Source organism: Gordionus sp. m RMFG-2023, chromosome 2, assembly GCF_954871325.1.
Source record: "Gordionus sp. m RMFG-2023 chromosome 2, tfGorSpeb1-WG-v2, whole genome shotgun sequence".
NCBI lineage: Eukaryota > Metazoa > Nematomorpha > Gordioida > Chordodea > Parachordodidae > Gordionus > Gordionus sp. m RMFG-2023.
The window spans coordinates 14950933-14971809 of NC_088776.1; the positions used below are offsets into that span (position 1 = coordinate 14950933).

Sequence of the window (20877 nt, forward strand, 5' to 3'; positions counted from 1 at the left end):
CAAGTTATTTTTTTTATAAATTTTTTTTTATCATCCAAAATAAAAAGTTTTAATTTTATCGGTTTTTTATTAGTTAAATTACATTTAAATAAACATTTTGCTAATAAATTAATTAGGTAAAGCATTGTTTTAAAAATTATAAATTTGAGATTCAATACATTTTGGAATTTTGCTTCTAGTAATAATGACTTGCGATATATTTAAAGCATATTCTTTGGAATTTTGCCTATAAAACAAAAATAAGGTATAAAATTTAAAAAAAAATCTAACTAGGTCGCCAAATGATTTGGTTGACTTTTTGGCCCAAAAAGGAGAAAGTTATAAACAAGAGCACAATGACTGAAAGAAATAAGAATATTTCATAAGTTGATAATACATGAAATATGGGGTATATCCAAACGTTTCCAAAGAATCTAACCCACATTAACCTTTATTTTTTTTGTAAAAAGAATAAAATATATTTGATAGTAAACAATAAATTAAAAAGTATTAGGAGGGTAAAGATGTTAGCGTTTTAATTATATTTTTAAACATTTATTTCAAATATATAAGAATAATATAACATTAAAATACTAAAAAGTAAATGTGGCTAATATATAAAAAAAAATTAGAAATAAAATTAGCCAATAGGGCAATTTAAAAACAAAAAATTAAAAGTTTATCATATGATAATGACCATAAATCTGTTCGTAGCTTATTGTTTCATTTTAATCGCTTCGATATGGATTTAGGGGTCCTTGACTTATAAGTTTGAAGAGAGATGATACAACTAATGGGATAATTATCAATATATATGTATCATTATTTTAGGCCTTTCTTTCTCTCAGCAATTGCAAGTGGTCGTATATGATTAAAAAATCAGTTGTTTTTATGCCTTATATCAATTAAAAAGACCATGGAGAGGATGTTTTGCTTTATGGTAAACATGTGCCACATATTTCTTTGGCATTTATGTGGTTGAGATGTTTTCATCCCTAATGATTGCCACTGCACTCTGTCAGACGTGATATTATTGTTTTGCTGATAGGCCTCTAGCCATTCCTAATTAATGAACGTTTGTAAGCTGCTTTACGTCATTGCTCTGAAATAAATAACCAACAGAGGGTGACACAATAGTTCCAACCCAATCTTTTCGTGAACTTTGTGAGATAGTTTTTCCTTGTTCAGGCACGTATGCAGTGGAGGGAGGGGGGATTTATGATTATTAATTTATATTTTATAATCATTCCTACCTCTTATCGTACATACATTTCAATTTGCAGTTTTTATCATCTCTATAGCAGAAATATATATGCAACTAATTTATTCTATGAATTAATATTGATTTCAAATTTTCCTTAGTTTTATATTAACCTCAAATTTTAAAATTTCCTACCACATTTTCAACTTTTTTTAATGCAAATCTAAATATTTCAAAAAATTAATATTTAAGGTTCAAAATTAATTTAATAAGAACTGTTAAAATAGTATTGATAAAAACTAGAATACTAGTCATCTTGATAGTATGATGGAGTCATGCAATGAGTAGGCAATCAAATGGGATTCATGCCTATATAAAAAATAATGACCTATATACCATTACCAATTGATACTAAATTTCTTAGGTATAATTTATTTATTTTGATTAAAATACATTAGGCAAGATAGCTAAACATCAAGATATAAAATATAATAAATAGAATATGTTAAGCTCCTTGTCCAACATGGAAAATATTACAAAAAGTTTGTCCAACAAGATGAAGCCTTCAGCATCAAGTAGTAGCGACTTTTATAACTTAAAAACATTTATTCAGAAGTAGATTATTGGACACAAAACTACAACCAAACTTCTTTTTACATTAAATATAAACAAATTATTTAATTACATAAGTATTTTATGTAATATATTTAAAAAAAATGACATCGATTGATTGTGACTATGAGGATAGCTGAAAGCAATATATTGCAACTTAAGAAAATTAGGACAATAATAGATGACGAATTTAATAAATTACATGTGATTGTTGAGTTAAAAGCAGAGCTCTATGAATCTAATATTTATCTAAGGTAGGCCCATCGGTCAAAAATTAATAAAGGGTCAGTCGAAGAATACTATAAAATATCCCCATCTAGGATATTTGTAGTACTCAAATGAATGAAAAGTTCTTAATTCATCATGCAGAACTTACAAATCTCAAAATATTATTACCGGCGAATCCATAAGAATCTATTTCAAATCTTGATAGATAAAATTTGGTGATTTTTATTTTGAGGATGTTAAATTATCCCATAATGGTTGATAATATATCCAAAAAATGCTATAGATGTTGCATAATTTCAAACACATCTCAGACTCTTTCCAAGTGTTGTTAAAATAGCGTGCTACTTTTTTCAGTAGCGGTAGCTTTAGCGGGCTACTTTTTTTAGAAAATAGCGATAGCGGTAGCTCGCTACTAATTTAGAAAGTAGCGAAGTAGCGCGTTTCAATTTTACATAATAAATACATCTAAAACTTATTAAAATATATTTTTTATTAAATCTAAAATTATAATCCTTTTATTTAATTTAATTTTGAAATTTATATTTAAAAATATAAATTAAAAATCTAGTTAGCATTATAAATTTAGTTATTAAAAATGTGTGAGATTGTTGAAGATAGAGAAATTTCTTTAGAAAAATATAGATTATCCTTTCCCAAAATTCAAAATACTTTAATCTTGAAGAAAAAATTACTACTAGATATCGGTTTCGCTGCAAGATGTGTCGCAAAATTTTATCCTCAAATCATCCAAGCAGCTTTTGAAAAAACATTTAAAGGTAATATATTAAACAAATTTAATATCAATGTGTAGGCTAATCTTTAATTTTTAAAATAAATTTAAATCAAAGATTAATCATTTTTTTTATATATTCATAAATTTTATCTAAAAAATTTAAAACATTTTAAAATAGTTATTTCAATCATTTTTATTTAATTATCCTATTATAATTTTAGACTGTTCACACCTTAAATTATAAAGAGGTTGAAAAATATCTCAAAAGTTTTGGGGTAATGGAAGAAGATACATCCACTTCCAAATCAAATTTAATTCAAACAAAATTATGCAATTTGGATTCATCAACACCAGGTGTATCTCAAAAATTGGCTGACAAAGTCATAATGAACTTTATAATAGATACTGTTCAAGGCATTGAGAAAAGGTCAAAACTTTATTTTTATTTTCTATTATTTATATAAAATGAATGATTTATTGCTTGATTAGCCATAATTTAAATTGGCTTAATTTACAACACAATGTAATAATATTAACATATAGTATTAATATAAAATTCAAAATGAATATATTATTAATTACCTTGTGTATAATAATTATATTTTTAAAATCTTTATTTACCATAATTTAATGCTTTTTAATATTTTTTTATAAATGAATCTAAATCTCAGATAAATTTATATTTTGAAAATTAACTTCTTTTTTTATAATAAATACAATCGCTTTATATAAATTAGATTTTAAGATCTGTATGATGATGATAATGTAATAGCTGCTATCGTTCATCCTAGTTTCAAGTTAAATTGGCCATACATTAATTTGACTGAATCTAAATGGCAACTTGATAGGCTGATGGTAACGTTAAAAAATGCCATGCCTAACCACGATACGATCGAAACCGCGGCCTTCCATAACGATTTATTTGATAAAATAATAATATTATTAAACCTCTAGATGCTTTTTTTAAATCTAAAAATACTCATTTAAATATTTTTGATGATATTTTTCATATAAAAAGTGTTTATTAAATTTAATACTGCGTTGCCCTCAAGTGCTAGTGCTGAACGATTATTTAGTATGGTATGGCAAAGCTTATACTTTCTGATGGTCGCTCTAGACTTGGGGATGAGAGTACTAAAATGTTATTATTATTAAAGTGCAATAATAAATAAATTATATATATATATGTGTAACAAACTATAGTCATGTTTTTATACCAATATTTTATTTGTGGAAATAAAGTTACATAAAAAATATTTAAAAAAAAATCAAAATAGCGTAAAAAGTAGCTAATAGCGCGCTACTCATTTGAAAACGATAGCGATAGCGTGCTACTTATAAAGGTAGCGTTTTGCTCTTTCCTAATACAATCAAATCTGTCTATTTTGGGTTCCTGATAATTTGGACAACTCCCTAATATGACTATTTAACCTTCCTTGTAATATCTTGTACGGTTATATCTTTTGATGACAATAGGAATACTTCTAACCCAAAAATAATAAACACACAAGAATTAATTTACAAAACCAATTTATTTTATTTTCATAATGTAATACATATATTAACTGAGCATTTATCAAAACTTGGTAAATTATACAGATTTGGATGATCTTGATATATTTTTATTTATCAAAATATAATATGTTACAGCTGATTTAGAAAATTGTTAAAATACCTATTTTATAATTGACTTAAGTGGCCCCTAAAACGGGGGGGGGGGAAGGGATGTCCGAAGCAACTGCTTCTAAAAATTTGAATTGGGGTACATTTTTGTAAAAGATTTTATAATGAATCGATGAAATTTTTAAATCAAACATCATTTTTTAAACAAACGGGAATTGCGGAAAATACAATCGTTAAAGATAATATCTGTGAATTTTACCATTTAAATTCAAGTCAAATTTTTGAAGAAATGTTGTAGTTAAGATGGCTAAAACGGGGGATGTAATTATTACTAGACCTAGGTTAAAGAATCTAAAGATTTGTCGGATTCCGAGAATTGTAAATTTATTTAATTAAAATATTTTTATTAATATATTATTTGGCTTCTTCTTCTTCTGATGATAATTCTGATTCAGACTGGAAAAACTATTCGTTTATTTTACCTTATCGTTTACTTTAAAATTTTTCTGCATTCCCTAATTAAAAATTTTATATAAATATTTATTAACCATTCCTAATACCTCATGTGCCGACGAAAGGGTCAGAGTAAAATTAAATTAATTAAAACAAGACTTCGTAGTACCATGAATGATACATTTCTTAATAATTTAAACATTGTATCAATGGGAAAAAATTTATTTAAAATTGATGAAATTGTAAATTCTTTCGCTTTCTCTTTCCCTAATTTATTTAAAAATAATATTTTTAAAGTATATATTTTTTTTATATTATATATTAAAGATTGTTGCAATAAAAATTATTATTGAAATTTATGGGTGTCAAAAAATAATTAACCATTTTTTTCGAAGTAGGGGAGGTGTACTTTTCAGGGTGGTATTCTGCATCCATCGCTCAGAAAGTGTAGAGGCCACTGACTGACTTGGATAATACGAATTTATAAAAAAGTTTAATTATCTAGATTTAAAAAAAGAATAATATTATAAAAAAAGAATGCTCGTAACAATACCCAAAAACCAACCGATCTTCAGATCATCTTTAAAATAGTAATAAACATAATCGATTAGGTAATTGAGGAAAATTTTGAGGATTAAGATATGTTTATTTAATATATTTTTTTAAAAACTCCTAGAATTTATGAACACGAAACAATTTTTTTCCTGAAATAGTGTCCTAACTTTGTTTAAGAATTTTATTCGAATCAGGGCTTGTCTATTTATGAAATAAATTATAACTCATATTTTGTAGTGCTCAGAACTCCGCTTTGAAATTTTCATTTTATTTATTTAAATCTTTATAAATCGTGAATTAAAATTTTACAATTACAATACAAAAATTTAATAAATAAAAATATTATAATATAAAAAAAATAATGTCTGTTCATCTTTCATTTGCCAAATCTTTTTCTTCCGGAAAGCTCCAAAATAAATATAAAGATATATTAGAAGAATTTAAAAATCATTAATAAATTTAATTTAGGGGGGGGGGGGTAAAATGATTGTTTAAAGTTTAAAAAAATATTATTCAGACTAAGTTATATGTTAATACTGTCTAAACGCCATCACAACAAAGTTTATATTAAAATTTACATGTATTCCTTTAAGGGTTTTTGAAGCCATCCCTTTAATTGGTCATGCACTCAACCGCTTTGCTGAAACTCACTGACAATATTTGTAGTTTGTTGCACTAAAACGCCCCTAGCCATTAACGACAAAATGGGATATCTGGCGGCGTTCTTCGCTCACCAATCCAAAATATTGTCAATGTCGGCGCAATAGGCTCCTTAAGATATTCCACGATCTCATCTCTCACATATGGTAATCAATGTCATCAATAAATTCATATGCCGTTGATTGGTATGATTGACAGGCATAAGTACTATGTATTAGAAATTCTTCATCATATTTATGTTTTAATGCAAGATATGTAGTTCGTAAGAGTACTAATTCAGCCGTCATAAGCCTTACATTTACATCGATAAATTTTCGCCTTTTGGATATCTTCGTTAACAAAAAAATTCCATAGAAGAGACGAATAAAACTGCTGTCCCAATAGTTGTATTTTCTATGAAATTTCACATGTTAAAGTTTAATACCGTCTAAATTCTTTATAATAAAATATAATATAAAAAACCATTAAAATTATGCTTAAATTACTTTATTTATTGTAGATATCATAAGATAAGAATCCCATAATTAGACATGTGATTAAAAATAACATACCGTTCAACAAATTTGACTCTATGGAATTCAATGATATTTTTGCCTTTATATTAAAAAATGAAAAAATATCGACAAGACAAACTGCTACGAAATATCTGCATTCAATTTATGAAACATCTAAATTAAAACTTATCTCAAAATTAAAAAAGGTATCTAGCAAAATTTCTCTTGGAAATTAACTCGTTGTCTTATTGTTCGGTTACTATACATTAACAAATAATTGGAAAATAAAAAATTACCTTCTAGATTTAATAGAACTGCCTCACCCGCACAGTGGACAAGATATAGACAATTATTTATTAAAATCTCATGAAATATTCGAGATTCAAAAAAGGTTATGGCGGTGACACATGATAATGCTAAAAATATCATAAGTGCTGCAGATATTATGACCAATCATTATATGGAAAAATAGAATATGCCTTTCTATAGTCATATATGCCTAACTCATGTTATTAATACAATCGTTAAAGAAGGGCTAATTATTTTTGATCCAAAATTAGAAAAAATATACAAATTGGTGAAAAAACTTCACCTGTCGAGTTTATGCAAAAATATATGAATATCTCTGGTGGCACTAGATTACCACTCGTCGTGGTGACTAGATGGAATTCTAAGTATCTTATTTAAGCATAATCTTAAATGTTATTTTTATAATATATTTTATTTTAAAGAATTCAGACGCTATTAAACGTTTAGGGGAAGAATGTAATGCCAATGAGTAGTGTTGTTAAACGGCTCTTTTTGAGCTGATCTTTAAAAACGGCTACCTCAATATTTCATCCAGAAAAATATTACGCAAGTCTAAAGATTTTGCTCATAGAAGGCATGAAGGTCTAGGCATATATTATCGAAATCTCGAGGCTTAGGTTTTTTCGGCTCAAAATGAGCCATTTAACAGCACTACACTACCAATGAGGCTAAATATTTAAAGGAAATTGAAACTTTCCTTAAACCTTTTTTCAAGATAATATGTGAAGTTTCATCAGAAAATACAACTATTGGGACGGCGGTTTTATTCGTCGCTTCGATGGGAAATTTTTTAGATGAAACATTAAATTCACATGTTAACGAAGATATCAAAAAAGCGGCGAAATTAATGTTGAATAAATATAAAGCCTTAAATACTTAGAAAATTTAATTAACCTTGTATTTTTATATTTATTTTCAGAGATGCTATTGATAACCCAGACCCCATGAGAGATGAGATTGTGGAATATCTTAAGGAGCCTGTTGCGCCAAAATCTACAAATATTCTGGATTGATGAGCGAAGAACGTCGCCATATATCCCACTTGTCATTAATGCTAGAGACTATCTAGCGCAACAAACTACAAATGTTGTCAGTGAGAGGATCTTCAGCAAAGGGGGATGGCTTCAGAAACTCTTAAACAATGCCTGTGCTGAATTATTGGGAGGTGGATCTATTGGAATAAATGTAAATATTAATATATATTTTATTGTGATTGCGTTTAATCGTATTAACATATATAATTATTCTGAATAATATTTTTTAAACTTTAAACAAGAATTCTACCTCCACCCAAAAAAATTAGTAAAATTTAATGATTTTTTAATTCTTCAATAAGATATATTTTTTTTGAAGCTTTCCGGAAGAAAAAGATTTGGCATATCAAAAATGAACAGATGATATTTTTTTATATTATAATTTTCATTTATTAGATTTTTGTATTCATAATTGTAAAATTTTAACTCATGATTTATCAAAATTTAAATAAATAAAATGAAAAAATTTCAAAGTGGAGTTCTGAACACCACAAAATTTGAGTTATATTTTTTTTAATAAATATACAAGCACTGGTTCGAACTAATTCCTGTACTTTGTTTTGAAGAAATCAATAAATTACTAAAATTCTTAAATTTCAGGAGAAAAATTGTTTTGGGTTCATAAATTCTAGGAGTTTTTTTTGAAAAAATATATCTTAATCCTCAAAATTTGCCTCTTAATTATCTATTCGATTATGTTTAACACTAATCTTGAAGATTATATTCCATATTTAAATCAGAAAAGGGCTTAGACAATTATAAATACAGTAATTTCCATACATAACGTTTTTTTCAAAAGGTTTTTGGGTAATGTTAAGAGCAATCTTTTTATTATTTCCAAACAAAATTTTTTTATTTGGATTCCCATTTCAGATGTTTTTAATCGTATAAAAAAAAACTTCTTGATAAATTAGTGTTATCAAGTCTGCTAAAAAATAGATAATTTAACAATGCACCTTAATAAACATAAATAGTATAGGGTTCTGTAATGGACTAAACTAGCAGTAAATTCTAGTGTTGTTAAACGGCTCGTTTTGAGCCGATTTTTAAAAACGGCTAACTCAATATTTCATCTAAAATAATATTATGCAAGTCTGAAGATTTTGTCTGTGGTGACATCTATCAACATCCCGAGGTTTAGGCAATATTTTTCTGGCTAAAATATTGAGTTAGCCGTTTTTAAAAATCGGCTCATAACGAGCCGTTTAACAACACTAGTAAATTCCTACTGGTTTCTAAGTCAGCTGTAACATATTATATTTTAAATAATATATTTGAAATATAAAAATATATATTAACATCCGAATCTGTATAATTTACTAAGTTTTGGTAAAAGCTCAGTTTATTAGTATTACATTATGAAAATAAAATAAATTGGTTTTGTAAATTAACTCTTGTGTTTATTTTTTTTTGAATTAGATGTTTTTCCTATTCATATCAAAAGATTTGTGCATGATATTACAAGGAAGGTTAAATAGTCTTTAGGGTTCTGGACCCGAATTCAAGTTCAGAAATTTAAAATGGTTGGGCATTTTGGGATCACAGACCAAACAGAGACCGATTTATGGGTGACTGATTAAATCCTGGGACCGGGGGTGGGGTTCGGACCGCTTTCAGAAAATTCTTTTTATCAAAATTTCCGTTAAATAGAGTTTAAAATTCTTGAACCCGAATTCGGATCCAGAACCCTAATTTGGCCATCTTGCAGATATTTTTCTCTTAATATTGCAAAAAGTTAAAAATAGAATGTTAAGATCTAGACCTGCCTATTTAAAGCCATGCGATTCTCGAAAATATTCGTTCACGAACAAATGAGTAACCATATTCAAAATTTATTTTTATCCCCCCCCCCAGGTAGTATACATTCACACTATATTAAGGTAGAACTAGGCTTATTTGATACCCGTCCCTCATCATATAAATATTTGGTGCTTACCTATTCAATAGATCTAATTGACTATCGATTGATACTTCTAATTTATATACTTTAATTAGGTCAAGAAAAAACAACGTAAAATATATTGGTCTGAACCCCGGGTCTGTGCTCGGGGTTGGTGAACTGGCATGATTAGAAATCAGCACTGGACGGGTTTTAACCAACAAGCCAACCCACTCATTGTTATAAATTTTTTAACCCACCCTCCCACAGTATTTTTCAAAAAATTCACCCGCCTGCCCGTCTATTTATCTAAAAAATTTGCTTAACCTGCTGGCTCGCCCAATGTTTAAAAATTATTTTTAATAAATAGATGTCTGTGTTCTGCTCATATCGCTTAAAAAAAATTTAAATTTACCCGTCCATAGTTTTAAAAAATTTTTATAAAGCCCGTTCATTGCAGACCTCTAGGCCAGATATCAGTGAAGCAGTGTAGCATATTTTTTATTTATGTGATAACATTAACATTAACATATTATATAATTACTACTGTTAACAAAGTTACTTTTCTGGGGGAAAAAATAAGGTCATTCGTTTATATCTTTGAAAAATAAGAAAAATAACGAAATTATTAATATAGATTGTTCAACGCCAAATTCTCGTATTTTATTTGGCAGCCATTTGCAAAGGAACAACCTTAATTTTAATAAGTTTATGTTCATAACAAATTTTAACGTTAAATATTTTATGTATTAATGAAATATTTTTATTTTTTATTTAAATCGCATATAAATATATATTACAAGATATAACATTTTCAAAAAGATATAATATAAAAATAATTAATTGTTTTTTAAAAATTTATATTTTAATGAATATAAAAATTATATATATGATAAATATTCATATTAAAGTCAACACAAAATTTATATACGAAAAAATAATAAATTCCAAATAAAATAATATAAAGAAAGATATTGTAAAATGATATAAGAATAATGAAGAAAAGTGAGTCTGGCGAAGATCTGTGGAGAGAAGACTGCCATTGAAACTTTGATAATTCGCTTTAAGGATAGGTAAGCCAGTCTCTGTCTGAGGAAAACCTTCTTGCGAATCGCCTAGTATGCTCGAGAATGTGAGAAATCCTAAATCCTTGAAGAAAGATGATGCAAGCTTACCAAAGGAGGGTAAGGTAGTGGATATTATTAGGATAATAGTGTGGTCTTTTAATATTTCCGAATATTTAAAAATTTTATGTTCTTTTTGCCCAAGTAAGTTTAAAGTTTGGTTGGATAAAGGTAATGGATCTATACAAGAATAGTCCCAAACCAGAAATTGGCCCCGTTTCCATGGGATCAAGGCGATTCCGTCAGGCCGCGCTCCATCGGATCTAAAAAGTCCTGATGGTCCAAGCATAGCGGATATTTTGGCGGATTTCAATGCTAGCAGGATCAAGGAATTGCATTGGAGTCCCTGAGGATTCGTCCTTTGCATGATTTGCAATGTAAGCTGAGTTCCTTAGCTGTCTTGGGGAATGCAGCCAGGACAGAAGTGATGAAAGGTTAATGTACAATTTAGGCGGATTCCTATTGCGTGGGTTTGCTCATTGTTTTAGTTGGAGTTGAAGATTTTTGGAATAGATGACTTCCAAAAATTCATGCCCGGATGAGAGAAAGGTCTGTTGAAAGCATGTTAGATAATAAGGTTCAACACAGCATGCTACAACGGGCCTGTCCAAATCCTTCTGTCTATTGGATTCAGGCGATGGGACATCATCAGCACGTGTCCTCCATAGTAGGATAGCATCATCAAAGGAAAAGTCATTTTGTGAGGGGTAGAACGTAATTGTATATTTTGAAAGTAGACTGCTCGAAATAAAGGCAGCGAGAGCAAGATCGGTAGGGGATCTAATCCATAAACCACTACTTTTGGTGGGTAATGAAGCTTGAGCCCATGCTTTTTAGTTAAATTTTAGATTCAAAATATTTTCGGTTAAATCTTTTATTCTTTTTATAAATTCAGAGAGGGATAAGATATTTAAAAATAAGAGTTGAGCGCAGGGCTTAGTATGGGTGGATTGTTAAAGTTTTTAAAGAGGAAGAATTATTTATACGAGGGTAGCAAAACAAGGTTACCAAGTTTAAGAAGGATATCAAGAGTAGAGTGGAAGAAGGCACTGATTGCAGTGAATCCGCCTATTAGGAAACCTAGATGTGTTCGCTCCTCCTTGGAGGTAATATTGGAATTGTGGGGATTTATTGGAGGCGTTTACTTATACAAATTAGAATTTGTAGGGTTGAAAATGAGAACAGCGCATTCTATTTCCTTGATAATGTATATGGCCTTATTGGTTTCCAATTGAGGTCCACTAAAGATTCCATCGTCTATATCCAGACGTGGAGTGAAAGTGAGCATTCTTAATTAATGGTTTGAATTATATTATTGATTGCAAGACAAAATAAAAGGGATCATAGTGGATCACCTTTTTTTTGAGAGTTGAATTGCAAAATTGATGGAAATTGGAAACAAGAATAGAAAAATTTGGTGTAGCATGGAAATGATGTGCTCGTTGATTGCAAGAATGAGTTAAGAGAGAGGGTGTTGTACGCATGAGCAAAATCAATTTTGATAAGTATTTCTATGTGTGATTGCTCTCCAAATAATAAAATGTACAGCGGCCTTACATCCGCCAATGACTACTACCCCTAATTGTAATGGGGCGAGAAGGTGAGAGGCCTCATATTTTATCCTGGATGTAATCATTTTAGCGACAAGGCGGCGGAAAGGTGAACCAATGGCTATTGGTCTGATCTTTAGGCTTCTGTATGCCTATAGATCTATCTCCAAAAGATGGGCAAGACATGTTTGAAAGTTGTATAATCAATTGCACTATTCATTGTCTAATGATATCTTAAACATTTCTCTTAGATTAAGGAAACCCGTGAATTTTATATTTCTAATGTAACAATCACGAGTTGGAGTATTAAAGAGAGATTGTGCAACAATCTTGATAATCTTTAATGATATAACATTAGACGTTAATTGGGCAAATCCTCCTGTCTAACATCAATTAATTTTGATGAATAGAGTATATGCACATGACATGGGTTCCTAATCCTACAGCTAAGATAAAATATTTTGGTCTTAAATAAATAAATTTACTAAAGTACACTTTTACGTCATTAGGTGTTTCTTGATTGCATAAAATGAGTCCTTCCTTTTCCTGCAATTGGCACTTCTCTCCTTTAACCTTTATTGATATAAAATGGTTTCCACCAGGCATTTTACGACTTTTCAATAATATCTAAAATATCGTATTGAAAAAACTCCGGAAGTATATTGTATATATTTGTGCAAATTGTGCGAATTTTAGGAACGAAGTAAATTATTATATAAATTAACAATAGCCTAAATAATCTTTTATTTAACATAAAATAATAAAAGATTTTAGCTTAAAAATATTACAATTAAAATTTATTACGAATATTTACAATTGATTAATGATTAAAATGCCATATTTACTAAACCTGAGCTCGGCCCTAATCCTATATCTATATAAAAAAAATAGAGAAAAAAAATACCGATTTGATTTTATGATCAATTCCGATTTTCAATATTTAAATTTTTGGTTCCCGTTCTAAATCGCTAAAACAAAAATCGCTTAAAATTGGGAACCTGGCTTATATCTCCTTGAAAATTTTTAAAGTAAATTTGAAATTAATATTAATAGATACTAAGGGACTAAACACTTGTATTTAAATTGAAAATTTAAAAAAATCGCTAAAATGGAAGAAATATCATCCAAATATATTATATAATTTTAAAGGTGCTGTAAAAGAAATTTAAATGACTCTTCTAGCTCAATTAAACCCAAAGATATTTAAAATTAAAGGGAGAGCATTTTCCCCAAAATCCCCAATTTTTTCGACATATAGAGCCCCATATCTCAGCCGCTGCTTGGAGTTGGAAGCTAAAATTTTATTTTTTTCTTAGTTATAACATATGCAACCACTAGTAAAAAATTTTAAAAAATTTGAAGGGGTCAGGTTGAGACACATGTATTTGACATGGAATTCACCATATAATAAATTTTCTTTAATTATTAATTTGAATGAATTAAAGTATTAATAAAAGATCTGGATAATTTTTATGATATTAAATGAATTAAAGCATTAATAAATCCATAATTTTTATGATATCATCATGAGTAAAGGTATAATTTTTAATATTATTATTTTTTAACTATATACATATTTTTTAATTTACAGATATAATATTAATATCTCCGACTTCTTTTTTTTTATTCCTGAAAGCTTTATTATTAGAATAAGCTGTGGCTTTGAATCAAAATGATCATCATTTTTTTAAATTATCTAAATTTCCAATGCAGTTAGAGAATATTTTTTTTAAACAGCATATACTAGATCAGGAATTAGAATCCCTTAATAATTTGCAAATATTAAATAAACTCATAGTTCCTAGATATAAAAACATTTTATTTCATCATTTTGCGAGAAAAGAAAGCTTAAATTTAATAATATTATTAATTAGTTAATTAAAAATATAATAGTTTTAGACCAAAACATAATTTCCTTTTTTTATAAACTTTTATATTTTCATGAATTATACGGGATTATTTTTAATTTATCTATTCTTCAAAACTTTAAAATTTTTAAATATATTCAAATTCTGTTGAACATTAAACCGCTCTTTTTTTGTTATATAAAAAATATACAAATTAAATTTTTAAAAAATGCCGGAAATTTTTAAAAAATGCCGGAAATTTTTAAAAAATGCCGGAAATTTTTTTGTTACTTTATTTTCTTATTATATATTATTATTACAAAAATTGTTTAATATAAATTTAATTTTTTACATTCATTTATTTATGAACTTAAACAATAGCTAATTATTTTTATATTATATCTTTATGAAAGATTTTATATCTTGCAATTTATATTTATATGCGATTTAAATAAAATATAAAAAAATTTCATAAATATATGAAATATTTAATCTTAAAATTATTATAAACTTAGACTTATTAAAATAAATGCTATTTTGCAAATGGCGATTATTTTAAAAATGTTTTTTTAATCGTTAGTGAAATGCCCTCCTTGATATTGAAGACCCAAAAAATAAGCAGCATTGTGATCAAATATATTTTTATCGTTTTTTTTATTTTTTTCAAACATATTTTTAATCTTTTTTTCTTTCGATTTTTTTAGAGTATTTGAATGTATTTGACCAGGTCAAACACTTCCCAGGTCAATTGACCGACTTACCAACCCTGATATAGATACATGTTAAATATTCGGTATGACCAACTATGAATCTTTATTTGAATTAAAAGTAAAAACAAATTAAATATAATAAAATAATTATAATATTAGATATTTTTTTTATAAAGATAAGAGCTTCAAGTGTATGTGATAATAAGTTTCTCTGTGAGGCCTGTCTATATATAGTGTTGTTAATCAACTTATTTGAGCTGATTTTTAAAAATAGTTAACTCGTACGAAAAATGTCATACAGGCCTGTGTTTTGAATAGATGGCATAAAGGTTTGGGCATCCATTAGCGATCTCGAGGTATAGGCAATATATTTTGGTTAAAATAATGAGTTAACCTTTTTTAAAATCGGCTCAAATCGAGCCATTTAACAAGACTATCTATATCACGAGCTATGCAGAAGACTGATTCTGATGAAAAATTTGTTGCAAGAGATGCCAGATACTAATGTGCAAGATTTGCCAAAGTTGTAAATTTCTGACATTAACCCTTCAATAATCAAATTGTTAATTAATCAAATTAAAATTTACATGATTTTTATTTACTATAAGTTCTTTCATGATTAAAACAATGAAATAAACAATAGGTACACAAAAATTTTGGGAATTTTCTGTTATATTAGTTTATTAATATACTTTACCTCTCATATTATTAAAAAATGGACAAAAAAAACTTATTTTCACTCTTTTTATGAGAGTTATGAAGATTTATTATAACAAAGGGATTTTTGTTCAAAAATAAATAAAAATATGCATAAAATCAATATTAGTTAAATTTAAAAAAAATATGGGCCAATCTGATATTTTTTCTAAAAGTACAATATCGGCACTGATACAATACCGATATTTAATATCGATAGAGCCCTATAAAGATATTAAATTTTTATTAATCAATTTTAATTAAAAAGTGAATGATGTTATAATTTTTCTGATCAAAAATTAACTCTTATCTGGTTACAATATTTTAAAAAAAACATATAATTTATACCTTTATTAGGGATTGAAATAATAATATAATAAATTTTTTAGAAGAATTATCATCAAACAAAAAAAATAATTTATTATATTCGATTCATCAGGCCTAACTATAATACAAATAAATCTTATTTAATGAATAAAAAAAAATTTATATTTACATATCGAAAAAAGGTTATTTCTATGATATAATATATTATAATAAAATATAATTTTTAGAATAATATTTATATAATATACTATATATCACACCAAATATTCTATCATAAAATAATAATACATTTCATATAAAGTAATTTGCACATTGACAGTGGTGTATTTGGGACCCATTTTGGGGATTAATTTACCCTCAAATTTTTTTTGTTAATTTTAGATTTGGATACTCTTTTGCCATTTTTTGAATGGGTCCCAAAAGTAAATCCTGGATATGCAACTCTATATTGACCTTATTTCATATATTAGTGGAAAACAACAGTTTAGGTTCATCACCCTAAGATAAATCCAGTTATTTTGTCAGCCAAAAGTTTGATATAAAATAACTAGATCCAGTTGGGTTTTAAGGTTGATTTGTATATAGCAACTACTTTTTTAGAAATTTTTATGGTTAGTAGTGATCAGAGCCCAGACTATTGACCTTTCCTAGTGTATATTAATTAAAAGACAAATTATTTGGGCAGTTATTTAGTGTGAAGTGGGCAGTAAAATAAATCAAAATGGGCAGTAATCTAATTAAATGGGAAGTATAAATTTTTGAGCAGTTAATATTTAATTTTGAAGTTTTTTATTTATTCAGGTATAAAATATATAGATAGTTTTAAAATAATATAACAAGTATTTAAACTTTTGGTCATAAATAATTTTCCAGTTTTTTTTATTTATGGGGAGTTTTAATTTTTACACCATTTATTTTAGATGTAATTTAGTTTAAAAAAATGAGGAAAACAATGTGCTGCAAGAATTTATCTTCTTTATAAGATATAACATTATACATATCCTTAAAATTCCTAGTGATATAAAATTATAAATAGAAACTATTTAAAATGGCTCTCAAACCTAAAATGATTATGGAACATTTACATTAATAAAATTTAATATTACCTTCAATAAATCAAATAAAAATTTTTTTAATGAGACAAGGGATGTAAAACAACATTAGATTAAAATAGAAGTATTTATCAGATGCTGCAAAAGCCATTAACAATGCTATAAAACCATTGACAAAGGCTTTACTTTGGTTTTTGGTCAGGATCTAATTTTTGATATATTTATTAATTTTTATATATTTGATATGTTAATTTTCATAAAATATTCTTGATAACTTATAATAAAAGAGATATTTGTATAAATACTTAAAAGGTTCTTGTTTTACAATAACATGAGGTATAAAAATTTTCAATAAATACTGCAATTCTATAAAAATTTGATATTTTATTTAATTCAGTGACTTTTTCATATTCAAATAACATACTTGATAGCTAATAATAAAATAATATTTGTATAAATAATAAACCACTTTCAAACAATACAATTTTAGTTACAATTCAACATAATTTTTTTTAGTGCTCAATATTATATAAATACTGCCACATTGTTTATTTTTCTGATAAAAGAATACTGTCCATTTTGATTAATTTACTGCTCAAAAAAATCACAGCCTATTAATTATATTAAATAACTTCCAAAGAGAAAATCATGCTCAGTAATCCTGATTTTAATTTCAGCATGCCACAAGCCAAAATTATAAGAAAAAGTAATGGTATACTGCTTATTGTTGACAAATGGCCTATATTCAAAATTTCTGCTGGGTTTCATAATTATGCAATGTTTAACTTTTATATAATATTTATGCTTCATAACTATAAAAATTGTTAAATTAAAAATAAAATCCTAGGTTTCAAAGTGAAGATAATTATTTAAACACAATAAAATTTTAACAAATTGATTATTTAAAAATTATAAATATTTACCATGTATAATATATACAAATAAATCCAATTAAGTGTTTAACCCTTGATTTAAATGGTTTAAAATCATAGTGACAAATAAATGAATCCATTAATAAAAACACGATAGGCCCTGTGTGCTAAATATGTATTTATATACAATTAAATAAAACAATAGATATTACTAATATATTATTATGCCAAGATGGAATATATTCATCAAGGAATTTCGGATAGACTAATTCCCTGTCTACAGCATATAAAGCCCAAAATAAAATGGAAACAGCCTGTTTAAAAATTAGATCTAATCAGATAATAAATTTACAGTTCCCATTGGAAAAGCATAAGTAGTGCATATGTAATCTCTAATTTTCTTTAAATTCTTAGATTTTTCTTCATTTATTTTGAAAATAAGATCATACAGTGTAGCAATTCCAAAATATAAGGTTTGCACACACTAAAAATAAACTTTTATTAATGATTGAATTGATTATAAAGATTAATTATTATATAGATTTCGTTACCAGGCACCATATAGTTAAATATTTGCATTCACCGGCATATGTTCTAATAGAGAGTAATTTTAAACTAAAGAAGTGGTAATATAGATCTAAAAGATAAATCCAAAATATTAAATTATGGAATATTAAAGAAATATAAGTTTTTTTCGAATGCTGTTCATTCATCAAAATTTATTTTAATAAATTAACGCGATTGAAGAAAATTAATAAGCGTGATATAGCGCGAGGTCGCTCAAGTGATATGTGACTCATCACTAAACGGTAGCATATTATACGAATTTGGCTATCAAAAAATATGTTATATATAATCGAATTTTTTTATTACGAATATAGATAAATTCTTTATTTAAATTATAAATTTCCTTATATCTTTCATTTTTTCGTTTTATTTGGCTGTATTTTTTTTTGAAAAGATTTTATTCGCTTGCGATATTTCATTTTCCATATCTTGGTGATCTGGGATCGACTTTGATATCAAAGGTCCAATAATATTTATAAACACTCCATTTTACTATTTAACATTGTGATGAATAAGGTTATTAAAGATACCTCAGGAACGGCTAACGTAATGGAGTTAGACTAGGACAAAACGATAGTCGGATTCTCAAACATAGAATAATCTTGTACGAAGACGATATATCATTTATAAAGAAAAATATAGACAAAACAAGAAATCTCATGGAAATACTCAAGCATTTTAGCAAAAAGTTCGGCTCGATATAAATGTCAAGAAAAATAAAATTCGTTATTAGGAGGAACTAAAAATTAGGTTACAGAGTGCAAGGAGGACTGGAACTAAAGATTAGGCTACAGAGTGCAAGGAGGGATTTCTCTAAATACTTTTAGGGAGATCTCGGTTTCATGAAACATAGGATATTTAACCTAAAGAGTATCGCTATCTTACTTTATGGAGGCGAAAAAGTAGAATCCTTTATCAATACCAGCTTAAGAATAATAAATGGAATCTGTTAGAGATAATTATTTAAAATTAAATAAAATTAAAATAAAATAAATAATTTTATTAATTAAAATAAGATTAAAATAATTAGAATATATGAATACATCGCGATTTCTACTGATGACCTTTTATAAATATATCGCTTATGACCTTTTATAATTATATCGCTTATAACCTTTTATAAGTATATCGCTTACGACCTTTTATATAATATATCGCTTAATTATTTTATAAAACTATATAAACTTTAAAATTTAGACATGTTCAATAATGTTGAATTAATTTTTTATAAATAAATTTTTGTGTTCTCATCTTTGCCTGCCACCATTTCTATTTAATATGGTGGCAGCGGTAAATGTTCATTAATAAATTTTTAAAAAAAAATTTCTGATATTTTTTTGACCAAAATATATTAAATAAATATAAACTTAAGACGTATGGGCACAAGCTATAGATGAGAACGTTAAAGATAAGATTATTATTGAATAACATTTTGCAAAAGCTAACTATGATGAAGAAAATTTAAACCAACCCTTGGCGAAAAATGATTATTATACCACTCTAAAACTAAGTATGATGACGAAAATTTAAACCAACCCCTGGAAAATGATTCTTATACGACTCTAAAGCTAACTATAATGACGAAAATTCAAACCAACCCCCTGGCGAAAACGATTCTATAAACTCCGATTAATGATGAATTTAACATGCCAATTTGAAATAATAATATAGTACTGATGTGATATTATTTATGACAAGATATGATATAGTTTATAAATTTCGATAAAACCAAACTATCCTACCTTACTTTCAAGATTTTCAAGGAGGGGAAAGTTAAGGAAAAATTTAAAGTAAAAAAAAATTAAAATAAATAATTTAAAATAATTAATTTAAAAAAAAAAATTAAAAAATAATAAAACATTTAAAGTAAATTGAAAATTTAAGTTGATATTCTTAAATTAATAATATTTAAAATAAAGATTTAAAATATATTCATAAATTAATGTTTAAAATGAAACTTAAAATTTATGAAGAATATATTGGAATATCCATAAAATAATGTTTAAAATGAAAATTAAAATTTATGAAGAATATATTGGAATATCCATAAATTAATGTTTAAAATGAAAATTAAAATTTATGAAGAATATATTGGAATATCCATAATTAAAATTAAAGAATATAAACTTGATAAAATTTGTGAAAAATATATTCATAATTGAAATTAAAGAATATAAACTTGATAAAATTTGTTAAAAATAAACTGGAATATCCATAATTGAAATTAAAAAACTTTACAAAATTTGTTAAAAATAAATTGGAATATCCATAATTGAAATTAAAGAATATAAACTTGATGTAACTATTCTCAAATTGTGACAACTTAATAAACACCACGATGATGCTATTTTATCTCAAATTAACACGTGGTA

At 26.5% G+C, this 20877-nt stretch overlaps 1 protein-coding gene across 2 annotated transcripts; it reads right to left on the reverse strand.

Annotated features, from left to right (window-relative positions):
* Positions 1 to 20: 20 nt before the first annotated feature.
* LOC135924867 (androgen-induced gene 1 protein-like) lies at positions 21 to 18750 on the reverse strand. 2 transcript variants are annotated; one of them, XM_065459993.1, is made up of 6 exons: positions 18490 to 18735; positions 18291 to 18422; positions 18151 to 18252; positions 17990 to 18105; positions 271 to 428; positions 21 to 226 (listed from the first exon to the last, which is right to left on the reverse strand). In XM_065459993.1, exons 1-6 carry the CDS (start codon positions 18649 to 18651, stop codon positions 201 to 203), a joined length of 696 nt encoding a protein of 231 aa, XP_065316065.1. In that variant the 5' UTR covers positions 18652 to 18735; the 3' UTR covers positions 21 to 200. The 2 variants fall into 2 exon arrangements, with proteins under 2 accessions (XP_065316065.1, XP_065316064.1); XM_065459992.1 differs by lacking the exons at positions 21 to 226; positions 271 to 428 and adding exons at positions 3481 to 3658; positions 3791 to 3887 and having other exon boundaries at positions 18490 to 18750.
* Between the last annotated feature and the right edge of the window lie 2127 nt (positions 18751 to 20877).